The following is a 12,943-nucleotide window of genomic DNA, read 5'->3' on the forward strand; positions in this document are numbered from 1 at the left end:
TTATGGAGCTGAATCTCCTATAATCCTGGTGGGTGAAGCTGGACATTGAGAATTTGGAACAATTCCCCTTGCACGTCTTATTCTGATCATATCACCTTTTAACCTTGATCCAAATGCTTTCCTTGGCTTGCCATATCTAGGATTGCACAAAGCACTATATTTCTCAAAGAACTGAATGATCTCCCTCTGAAGCTTTATAATTTTACTGCATTTATAAAGTTAATAATTAACACAGCTTTAACCTCCTTTGTCGAAAGTTTAGCCCACATGCCTCCTACTCTACAGGGGGCAGAGTGATTTTATTCTCTCAGCTGGCTGTAGGTTTATTAACTTTTGTGCTCCTGTTCTTAATTTCTGTGTTCACAATCCAATTCAAATAAACTGTATTGTCTTCAAATCTTCTTCTTGGTATTTGAAAGGCTTTGATTACATTCCCCTCAAGTGAGTTTTCTTCAAGCTAAACAAAGTTCCAAAAGGGGCTGCTTACAGCTAACAGCGCTCAGTCTGAAATCCCAGCAATGCACCAGCATTCTTTGAGCGATAGAATGCCCCAATACTTTGCATACATCATTCCAGGCATAGTCGCATTCCCCTACCACAAGTGCCTTGTAAAATTATTTTCAAGCACCCTCAAGATACAGCCTAACACTCGCTGGTAAGGAGCTTATCTAGAATGCATACTTCCACTGAATGGTTAATAATCACACAAAAATCCTTACCCAACTTTGCCAATGAATACCTCATCATGTGTTTTTGTGCTTCAGGTTTACTGTTTATTAACTTAAAGTCATTAACATCCATCTGTTTAGTAAACTGCTTAATTTATTAAAATCACAGTTCATGCCCCCTCAGACTCCACACTTGGCCACAAAGGAATGCTAGTGTTTTGGAAAAGCGACCAGAGGCCAGGATTATTCACTACTAGACATCAGTGTGAATACCACCATGGCAACAGGGAGCGAGGGTGGGATTTACATGCCATTAATTAAATAAATGTGGAATAAAAAGCCAGTAACAGTAACAATGACCACGAAACTACTGGATTGTGCTGACCTGTTTGTCAATCAGGAAAAGAAATCTGTCATCCCTACCCAGTCTGGCTAAAACTCACAATAAGGAGGTTGATTTAACTACCCTTGAAACGGCCCATCGAGCCAATTAGGAATAGGCAATAAATGCAGGCCCAAGTCCAAGGAAAGACTTTTTGTTTTAAAAAAAGAGGCACCCAGCTGGAAGTCTTCAGTACTCTGTAGAATATTACAAGCAGCATCCTTCTATAGATTTTTGACTGGGAGAGAATAATAGTCTGGTCCAAATCAGACTGCAAATAATGCCCAAAACTACAAAGCTTCCTTAATGGCCTGGATAGAGTATTTGGGCAGGCACCCAAGTTACTATGTATCGCAATTTGTAGCGGAAAAGGATGGGCTGTGGGATTGGAGGATGTGGGGAGCAGGCACATTGCACGTGGATCGCAAGGGAAGACCAAATTTCCAGTAAACCCATGGTGTTGTGTTAATTGAAGTCCTATGCTTGCATTGACATTATTTAGGAACTTTCACTTTTGTCACCTCCTGCACCTTCAAAGTAGTGAGTGCAGGTAGTGGGTACAACACTCAGCACCACGTACAAATCCCATTGGCATGTCTGAAACAGAATTCACCAAATTCAAATCAATTGCTGGCAAGGGGCTGACAACCAACAAAAGGTATAACAAGCTCACAGACATCTTCAGGGACAGAACAGGCTGTGGTCTGCCTTATCCGCTGCACCCAGTCCTCTTTCACAAGTGGAAGGGCTGGCAGCCTTCTCAGATCAGGAATGGGCCACGTGAGGGGCTCTGGCCAACACTGCCCCCATCCTGACAAGGTGAAACCCTTCTTGGAAAGTTATTAGTGTCCTGGTCTGCACTAGTTGCTAAAGTCGCTGTCCCCATACCTGTAATGAGTGGAAAAAAGGTATTTTGTTGGAATTTGGTTATTCTGAGACCACCTTTTGCTTGTGTATTCCTTCTCCACTCCCTATATACTCATGGCTGCGGGCCAGATTCTGCTCTAACTCCACCTACAAGTTTGCACTGCTGCAGTAGTCCGTACCTCAAATAACGATGAGTCGGAGAACGGGAAGGGCTTAGTGACATGGTGTCATGACAACAACCTTTCCCTTAATGTCAGCAAAACGAAAGAGCTGGTCATTGACTTCAGGAAAGGAGTTGGTGTACATGCACCTGTCTACATCAAGGGTACTGAGGTCGAGAGGGTTAAGAACTTCAAGTTCCTTGGATTGAACATCACCATCCTGGTCCAACCATGTAGACGCTACGGCCAAGAAAGCTCACCAGCGCCTCTATTTCCTCAGGAGGCTAAAGAAATTTGGCACGTCCCCTTTGACGCCCACCAACATTTATCAATGCACCATAGAAAGCATCCTATTTGGATGCAACATGGCTTGGTATGGCAACTGCTCTGCCCAGGACTGCAAGAAACTGCAGAGAGTTGTGGACACAGCCCAGTGCGCCACAGAAACCAGCCTCCCCTCCATGGACTCTGTCTATACCTCTCGTTGTCTTGGTGAAGCAGCCAGCATAATCAAAGACCCCACCCACCCAGGACATTCTCTCTTCTCTCCTATCAGGTAGAAGATACAGGAGCCTAAGGGCACATACCACTAGGGTCAAGGACAGCTTCTATCCCACTGTGATAAGACTATTGAATAGTTCCCTTATACGATGAGATGGGCTCTTGACCTCACAATCTACCTCATTATGACCTTGCACCTTATTGTCTACCTGCAATGCACTTCACTGTAGTTGTGACACTTTACTCTGTACTCTGTTATTCTTTTTACCTGTACTACCTCAATGCACTCTGTACTAACTCAATGTATCTGTACGAACAGTATGCAACTACCTCAATGCACTCTGTACTAACTCAATGTATCTGTACGAACAGTATGCAAGACAAGTTTTTCACTGTACCTCAGTACATGTGACAATAATAAACCAATAGCTAGAGCCTCGCTTTTAGTTTTCCAGGAAACCTATCACAACTGGTGGGAGTGGGTGGCCTCCAATCTATTGAGTGTGATATCCTCACTTCTCAGAGGGTATCTGTTCCTCCCCCCACCCCACAGAGAAGGCAGGCTTGAACCCAGAAACTTTACAAATCTGGGCAAATTCCCCAAAGTGCTACTTGTGCTTTTGTTGACGACAAGATGGGAGAAACAGAAACCTCAGGCTTCTTCCTCCTGGCTTGAAACTCACCTGCCCTGCAGTATGCACCAGCCACAGTACGGGTCTCTCGCCAGCAGACAGGACTGGCAGTCAGTGTACTCCGAGCACTCACTAACAGGAAGCTTCAGCACCTTCAATGAGAAAAGATACAAAAGATCATTAAAGTGGTTTTCCTTGTCGCACTGCCAGTCACTCTCTTTTACCATGAGTGGTTTCCATGGACAGAAACGTCTTTGTGTGTCTTCCGTTGTATTTTACTAAGGGGTCATTGGTTGTGCTGCCATCCCCTTCATCTTTTACTCCACTATCACAAACTTGTTTGGGAAGCTGGAATATTTCGGCATTCCCAACTTCAGTGCCAGCCACTGGACCTTGGATCTTCCCTCCTAAACTAGGAGAGAGGTTATGCTGCATTCATATTCATACCTTGTATAGAATGCAGTATATAGTATTTGACTTACTTAAGGAGTTCAGAGGTTTAACTACACTGCCTTAAGAGGAAACATTGGACTGGCTAGCATTACATCCACAGGAGTTTAGAAAACTGAAGGGAGTTTGACCGAAACATGCAAGATCCCGAGGAATCTGGAGAGGATGATGATTTCTCTTGTGAGAGAATCTAGGATCAGTGGACACTGTTTAAAAATAAGGGGTTCCTCATTTAAAAGGATGAAGCAAATTGTTTTTTTTCCCCCCTCTGAGGATAGTGAGTCTCTGAACTCTCTTCCTCAAAAGTGCAGTGGAAGTAGAACTTCAACATTTTTAAAGCAAAGGTATCTACACACTTAATAAGAGGTTGAAAGGTCACTGCAGTTAAACAGGAATGCAGATATGAGGTTACAGTGAGGTCAGACACGATTAAATGGCGGAGCAGGCTGGAGGGACCTGGTGGGCTACTCCTGCTTCTAAATTGTGTTTGTATGTAAACCAGAAAACAACAAGCACTGGGAAGGGTACTTACCTTTGACATTCAAATCACCGAGCCTCCCTCCCTTCTGCTGTGCCACAGGAGACAAGAGAATCACTCTCCCAGTAACAACAGCACAACCACTGGGTGGTTCTCTTTCTCAAACCGCACTGCACGAGCCGAATCAAATCAAATATATTCTGCAAATCATGAACTTCAATCCATTTATGGACTGAATCAAAGAATAATGTTAATCTGTTCAACAGAAAATCTTGCCCCATGTTGTGCTGACAGCAGTGTACTCTGAACACTGAATTTCCAGCCTCCGCTGAAACATCTTTCAGTGTACAAATGGAAGCTTCCCTCCCACGATCTGCGGTTTCACTTCAGATTTTTTACCCCAGAGACCAAAATATTTTTTCCGTATTCAGTACTGAACAATTATATGCCTGGATACAGCACTGTAGGCTTCACTCATCTCACTGGGAGCTACATCAGTGAATTAAACCCATCATTTCCAAGGATAGGTTGAGCAAGCTAGAGCTTTTCTCTTTGGAGAGGAGGAGGATGAGAGGTGTGACTTGGTAGAGGTGAACAAGATGATAAGAGGCATAGATCGAGTGGACAGTCAGAGACTTTTTCCCAGGGTGACAATGGCTAACACGAGGGGACATAATTTTGAGGTGAGTGGAGGAAGGTATAAGGGGGATGTCAGAGGCAAGTTTTTTTTTATATACACAGAGTGGTGGGTGTGTGGAACGCACTGGCAGCAGAGGTTGTGGGGGCAGATACATTAGGGACATTTAAGAGAACCACATGAATGATAGATAAATGGGGGGCTATGTGGGAGGGAAGGGTTAGATAAATCTTAGAGCAGGATAAAATGTCGGCACAACATCCTGGGCTGAAGGACCTGTACTGTGCTGTAGTGTTCTATGTTTTAACCTTCCTGTAACCCTTCTCTGTAGGTTTTCTGTATTGCACAGCTGAACTTGCAATGCACAGAGATGCACCAACTAGCCCTAGTTTATCTTATTCATTTCTCTCTGTTACTATTAAAATATTGTGGTTATAACAACACAGTCAGTGCTTTAAAACCACCCAAGGCTGGCACTTGGCTTCACTACACAGGACATACCTTCAATGGAGTCGTGATGTAAAGGTACTCCTGGTCACGGTCAAACGCCAGATCACCACTGATTGCAACGTTGGGCTGGATTGTTAAGGTTGCATATTGCTCCACATTTCCAGATGGTTTCACAAAAACCTAAGGCAATGGAAGAAAAAAAACTTATATTCATGAAGACATGACTTGGCACAAAAGACAAGCAACATCACTGCTATCTTTGTTCACAATTGGCTTCAGCAGCTAGACCTTCACCAATCATTAGATGTCAGAGCACTTATATGTACTGCTTTAGGAGGTGAAAGAGAACACCGTAGAATTCAAGGGCACATTTTACCCCTCAAGCATACACACTCCAAATAACTGTTTCCTCTGCTACCTTGCTTGGCTAATGTTGGTACTAACTCAGCCATACAGATTGCATTTTTCCAGTTCGCTCAACTGAATTATTCTGCCAATCACCACTTTGCTGCAGTTATCATGTTACTGGACTAATCCCCAGAGCATGGGTGAGGCTCACTGAGCACAGGAAAGCTGATAGAATGAATGGGAATTGTATTTCCTTTAATTGCAAAACAAAGTGCAGTCACTCAAGGAGGACTTTTTTTTGCTGTGACTGGAGATTTATTCCAATTTTTTTTTAAACACAATGCTATTCTCCACTTTGTCATGGAACACTCAATGGATGCCAGTGGTTTTTGGCCTCTGACTGTCACTGTGAACTTTTGCAGTGAGTTTGATCAAAAGGGGCTTTGCAAGAGGCCAGTTCCATCATCAGCTGACAGCAGCAGCAGTCAATGAGTGGTGGTAGGAACCTAGACTCCTTCCTCCTGCAGCAGAGAATGTGGTTCCAATGTCATTATGTTTTTTCATCTTTCATAAGACGCTGGAAAGATCAGCATGCATTGTCCAAGTGGTTTGCCATGGCGTTTCAGAGGGAAGTCATGAATCAACCACTTACTGAGACTCTGGAATTGTACAGGACAGAACGGGTTGGTTACCTTCCCTGAATGATGTTAGTGAACAGTTTTATTGCCATATTACTTGTACCAGCTCTTCAGTCCACTTCCAATTTAATGAATGTTAAACTCCCCTGTTGTCACAGCAGGATTTGAACTCATGTTACTAGAGATATATTTGAGGCTTCTTAATCAATTCGTCCAATAATATGATCCTCACAGAATGGTGGAGAAAGGAACATAACTCAGGACAAGGAAGAATCGAACTGGAAAGTTGAGGTCTATGTGGACAAATTGTAACCAAATTTTCCCAACCAAAGGAGCAGAGAAGCTGCTTATTCAACTTATTTGGAGAGTGCACGAGGCTCAAGATGTAAAACAGAGCCTTAAATTCTATCACGCGACCTCCCAACTTCTTAAGCAGTTCTTAAGTACACCTGAATTCACAAAAAAATCAGAAACAGGATATGCTGGAAATCTGAAATAAAGGAATTCTCCTGCTATTTTGATCATCTTATTTAAAGAAGGATGTTAATATGTAAAACTTCTCTGAACTGTTAACAAGACTAATGCCTGGAACGGGCAGGTTGTCTTACAAGGAGAGATGGAGCAGGTGAGGCTTGTATCTGCTGGAGTTTAGAAGAGTGAGAGGGGACAGTGGGGTCTTGACAAAATGAATGTGGAGAATACATTTCCTCTTGAGGTTATCTAGAGCTAGAGGTCACTGTTTAAAAATAAGGGTTTGCTCAATTAAGACACAGACGAAGTGACTTTTTTCCCCTCTAATGAGCCTTTAGAACCTTTTTCCTCACAGGGCGGTGAAAAGCGTCTTTGAATGTTTTTAAGGCAGAGGTAGATAGTAACCTTTCACCCCATTGCTTATTGTGAGTAGGTGGGAACGTACAGATCAGATTACAATCAGATCAACCAATGAGGCAGCAAACACAAAGGGCAGAATGGCCTACTCCTGCTCCCAATTCATGGCGGACTAACAGCATTGGAATCCACGCTAGGTGATAACACCTTGGAAAAGGGCCAAATGGTTCACAGGAGCCGAGCTGATTCACGTCATCCAATGTCACACATTCCCATAGGAAAGATGCTTTAGTCAATTTGAGTATTGTGCAGAGACTGGATAGAGAATTATAGTTATGTAAAAAGCCTGACAATGTTGGGATTACTTTCTCTGGAACAAAGGTGGCTGAGTGAAATTATATTAAAAAAGAGGCTTTGACGAGAATCCAGTTCTCTTGAATTTAAATGCCTTGGATGTTGGATTGGGGGAAGCTGACAACATTTTTTTTTCCCACTCATCAAGTAGCAGAGTGGAACTCTCTGCCTGAAAGAGTGGTAGAGTGTGAAGTCCTCATCATATTTAAAAGTTCCTGGAAAAGCAAGGAGACAATGGCAATTGACCATGAATTGTGACAGGGGATCATCACAGAGAAGAGCTACCGTCTGTCACATCAACCTTCCACGTTTCTGTGATATCATGCCCATTGCTCCTGAAATAAGGGCACTTCTTCTGATTGAGGGACAATTCCATCTATCCTGTGTAAGGCAGAAGATAATGGAACTTCCAGCAAGAATTGACATTCCAGGTTTGACTACTTCTTGTCTGACAGCCAACTACTGGTAATTAGAGCAGCAGTGCCTCAGAAAAAACAGAAAGGGTTATTTAATAATCTTGTTACAGGGTGTCCTTGGAATAGTTAGAGCAGATCCAAGAGATGATATTCCACAGATCCCAATCCAGGCTGTGTTTTGCCTTACCTTGTGCAGGTACCCCTTGTCATCTCCCACAAAGGCAATGGTGTGTTCCATTTCCACTGTCACTGCTACAGCGACCAGCCGTCCCTGGGCAACCTTCAGCACAAGGGATGCCTCAATAGGAATGCGACTGGCCATTGGGCTGGGTGTGTGGTCATACCCACAGGGGTAGGCATTAAGAGTGTCCTGGAGAGAAGAGAACGCTGTTGGTCAGACTGTTCAAAGGGTGAAAGTTGAACCAATAATTAAAATGGAAGGCTTTAAAGAGTAATCTTTTGCTTATCAACACTTTTTTTGAGAGCATGTTGGCTTGCAGAGGCACAGGAAATTAGAATGGCATTCCCATTCCATTCAGTTGCAGCAATCGATTCTAGATATATTGATGCTCCAGTCATAAATAATTTCCCATTCCATTCCAGGACAGAATGATGTTACAGTCACAAATTGTTTTACTGTGGCATCTGGGACTAGCTCTTAAAATATACCAGATATAGCTGCCCTTCACCTGTCTATGCTCACCAGGTGCTGCTGTCTACAATCAGGCAAATAACACCAATCATTTATCATTGCTACAGAACACAGGTGCCATTTAACACACTCTAAACGTGCCAACTATTAGTGCCGTTCAGCATTTACTGTTTTTACAAGCTCTGCTAATTTCAGATCAAGAAGCACAAACACTTGACAGATAAGGTAAAGGAGAATCCCAAGAGATTCTATAAGTATATTAAGAGCAAAAGGGATTCTAGGGAGAGAATAGGCCCCCTTAAACATCAGTGTGGTTGTCTACATGTGGAACCACAGGACATGTGCAAGGTCTTAAATGAAATCTTCTCGTCTATATTTACCGTGAAGGTCATGGAAGCTTGGGAATTTGGGGAAAGAGAACAGTGATGTCCTGAAACATCAATATTAAGAAAGAGATGTTGGCAATCTTGAGGCACATAAAGACATGATCAAGTGTATTTTCTGACATGGTGGAAAGCAAGGGAAGAAATTGCTGGGGACCTGGCAGACATTTTTGCACCTTCCTTAGCCATGGGTGAGGTACCGGAAGATTGGAGGGTGACAAATATTGTGCCTTTATTTAAGGAGGGCTGCAAGGACAAGCCAGGGGACTACAGACCAGTGAGCCTAACATCAGTGGTGGGAAAGTTCCTGGAGGGGATTCTGAGAGACATGGTCTATCTGCAATTGGAAAGGCAAAGACTGATTAGGGATAATCAGCATGGTTGTGTGTGTGGGAAATAGTGTTGCATGAATTTGTTTTTGTATGAAAAGGTGACTATAAGCATTGACGAGGGTAGGGCAGTGGATGTCGTCTATGTGGACTTCAAAAAGTCTTTTGACAAGGTCCCACGTATTAGACTGGTCTGGAAGGTGAGATCACATGGGATCCAGGGTGAGCTAGCCAATTGGATGCAACATTGGCTTGGTGGAAGCAGTCAGAGGGTGGTAACGGAGGGTTGTTTTTCAACTTGGAGGCCAGTGACCAGTGACGTGCTGCAGGGATTGGTTTTGGGTCCGCAGTTATTTGTCATCTACACAGGAAGTCCCCGGGTTACGAATGCCTGACTTACGAACCGACCTCAATCAAGTTACACACAATGGTTCATACTAACGAACGGGCAGACTACTTTGCGCGATGCTCAAAACACTGCGTGTTTTAAGCGGTTCATCGGCCCGAGGGAGAACAATTGTTAATTAAGGATCCTTCTGGTATGCAAGACATCAATTGGAACGAGAGTAAGTGTTAACCTTTAATCATTATCTTTTCTATCTAAGCAGTAACTGTTCTGATTTACACACAAATTCAAATTATGAACAGACTCAAAAATTGAACTCGTTCGTAATCCAGGGACTTCCTGTATTAATGATATGGATGAGAAGGTAGGTGGCATGGTTAGTAAGGTTGCAGATGACACCAAAATTGGTGGTGTGGTGGACAGTGAAGAAGGTTGTCTAAAGGTTACAACAGGATCTAGACTGGGAAAGTGGGCCAAGGAACAGTAGATGGAATTTAGCTCAGACAAGTGCGAAGTGATGTATTTTGGGAAGTTAAACTGGGATAGCACTTCCACAGTAAACAGGCTCTGAGGAGTGTTGTAGAACAGAGACAACCAGGGATGCAAGTATATAGTTCCTTGAAAGTGGTGACCCAGGTAGACAAGGTGGTGAAAAATGCACATGGCATGCTTGTGTTCATCGGATGGGGTATTGAGTACAAGAGTTGGGACATGTTACAGCTGTACAAGATATTGGTGAGACCGCACCTGGAATATTGTGTGCAGTTTTGGAAGATTTGATTAAGCGAGAAATGATGCTGGGACTAGAGGGCATGAGTTATAAGGAGAGTCTGGATAAGCTAAGACAGTTTTCCCTGGAGCGAAGGAGGCCGAGGGGTGACCGTGTTTATAAAAATCATGAGGGGCATAGACAAGGTGGATGGTCGCTGTCTTTTCTCCCCCCCCCCCCAAGGTAAGGGACTCTAAAGCTAGAGGGCATAGGGTTAAGGTGAGAGGGAAAAGACTTAAATGGGACCAGATGGGTACTTCCTTCACACAGACTGATGGGTACATGGAATGAACTGCCAGAGGAAGTGGAAGACGCAGGTACAATTACAACATTTAAAAGATATTTGGACAGATACACAGAAAGGGAAGGTTTAGAGGGATATGGGCCAAATTCAGGCCAATGGGGCTGGCTCAGGAAGGCACCTTGGTTGCCATAGACTAGTTAGACCGAAGGACTTGTTTTCACGCTGCATACCTCTGTGATTCTATGACACAGCTAGCAATTACAAGAGGCAGTCAAAAGTGTGGAGACTTTAGCCCGATTCAGAAGATTGGTGCAAACAAGCCAGCTATCTGGGATAGGGACTTGTACGTAAATAAAAAGTCATCAAACATACATCTGGGCACTATTTTTAAATTAGTGATATAAAGCCTCTTTATGCTACAGTTCTTTCATCTAAAAAAGACGCTAGTCCTTTTTTCCATCTGCTCCTTTGATCTAATTCCAAGTCTTCTGGCACATTCCTTTTCCCCTTATACATTTTATATTTGCTTACCCTGGCTCTAATAGGTTGCCTAATATTGCAGGGAAGCATTTTGAGGTGTTTGTGCTTTGGTGCATTTTACGTTACAAATGGATGCAGCAATTTGTCCTCGAGAGTTCTTGCCTCTTTACCTGAGGGAATGTGGAGGATCTCATTGGTAGATTACTACCCACAGTTACAGTCAGGAACTGCATTCTGTCACGTTTAATCTGCCTTAGTGCTGTTCTGGTTCCACTCCATTTATTTGGAACATCTTGTCCGATATTGCTGACTTACGAGCCAAGTAAATGTTCAAGTGAGAGTCAGGCCATCAAACCATTTGGCTGCCAAAAACCCTGATTCTTTATCAAGAACTGAAGGTCCCAACTAAACAAGGAGTTTGATGAATTCCCCTTCCTTCACTCTGCATGATAAATTAATGCAAAAAGACCCTCACGCTCCATTAACCAATTTATCAGAGAAACTGTTGGGCAGCCATTCATGAAAACATGCCAGAAGATCTGGATTAGATAAGAGGGAATGAAAGTGAAACAGCACTACTGTACAGAGCAACCTATTTATTACAAGAAGCTAACCCAATTCTTAGCAATACCTTTTTCTTGAGTCCAACTTAGTAATGCTAACAAGTTACCCTAATCCATACCAGCAACCTTTTCAGCCTCCCTGCACACTCTGTCTCTCACCAGATGAACCAGCACCAACCTTTGCAATGTCCCATTTTGCCCAGGAAGCAGCTGTTGCACACAGCAACAACCTCTGCATAACACATTCAATGTCACATACTCAACTTGTGTTGATTCACCGTCCTGCTCCTCTCAACCCAAATTACTTCCTTTAAATAAGAGTGAATAGTCCTGACCAAATCAACTCCACAGGGTCTCCTTCATACCAATTTTACCAGGATGCTGCCTGGATTAGAGGGCAGGTGCTATATAAAAAAAAGTTGGGCTAACTTGGGTTGTTTTCTCTGGAACAGCAGAGGGTGAGGGGAGACTGGATAGAAGTCTATAAAATTATGAGAGGCATAGATAGGGAAGACAGCTGGTACCTTTTCCCCCAGGGTTGAAATGTCTAATACTAGAGAGTATGCATTTAAGGTGAGAGGGGGAAGTTCAAAAGGAGGTGTGTGGGGCAAGTTGCAATTTTTTTTTAAGAACAGAATGGTGGGTGCCTGGAATGCACTGCCAAGGATGGTGGTGGAGGCAGATATGATAAGAGGCACTTAAGAGACTCTTAGATAGGCACATCAATGTGTGGGGAATGGACGGATATGGATCATGTGCAGGCAGAAGGGATTAGTTTAATTAGGCCTGATTAGCTTAACTAGCTTGGCACAACATCGTGGGCCAAAGGGCCTGTTCCTGTGCTGTACTGTCCTATGTTCTATAATTTCTTTCAAACAAGACCAGCAGCCATGGACAGAGGCTCATTTTTGTATGCACTGGCACTGATCCAAAGTGATCATACATATACGCAACCCTAATTGACCTCCATCCAATCGCCAAGTGATCAATGTAATGATACAAATTGGCTGTAGGTGGTATCCTATTAAGTTTTGGTCATCTGCCAGCTTAGAATTGAAGAATGAAATTATTGGAGCCAACAGAAACTAGTAAAGCAACCAACACTCAGTCCAATACTAAATGTGACATCAGCTGAGACAGCAGGACCATCTCTTTGTTGACTATAATACTAACTGCATATACAGGCTTGAAGCCCGTATAGAACTGAACACTGATGTCATCAGATAACAGATTTCCTGGAAGGGAGAGACCAAACCTAAATTGTAGTAACATCTCCATCTGCTGAGGTAGGATTTGGCTGATGCAGTGGCTGGGGACTGGGAATAAATGCCATATTGTCCTGGTCCAGTGGGGAGAGAAAATGGATG

General features: G+C 43.3%; 1 protein-coding gene across 3 annotated transcripts in view; it reads right to left on the reverse strand.

Annotated features, from left to right (window-relative positions):
* plxnb1b (plexin b1b) overlaps positions 1–12,943 on the reverse strand; it is a 224,158-nt gene that overhangs the window by 84,138 nt on the left and 127,077 nt on the right. For all 3 annotated transcript variants that reach the window (XM_052017265.1, XM_052017263.1, XM_052017266.1), the window contains exons 4-6: positions 7,998–8,180; positions 5,278–5,406; positions 3,263–3,363 (exon numbers count right to left, since the gene is read on the reverse strand). In XM_052017265.1, coding sequence (XP_051873225.1) covers positions 3,263–3,363; positions 5,278–5,406; positions 7,998–8,180 — 413 coding nt within the window. The remainder of the gene's footprint in view (positions 1–3,262; positions 3,364–5,277; positions 5,407–7,997; positions 8,181–12,943) is intronic.

Source organism: Pristis pectinata, chromosome 6 (assembly GCF_009764475.1).
Source record: "Pristis pectinata isolate sPriPec2 chromosome 6, sPriPec2.1.pri, whole genome shotgun sequence".
Lineage (NCBI taxonomy): Eukaryota > Metazoa > Chordata > Chondrichthyes > Rhinopristiformes > Pristidae > Pristis > Pristis pectinata.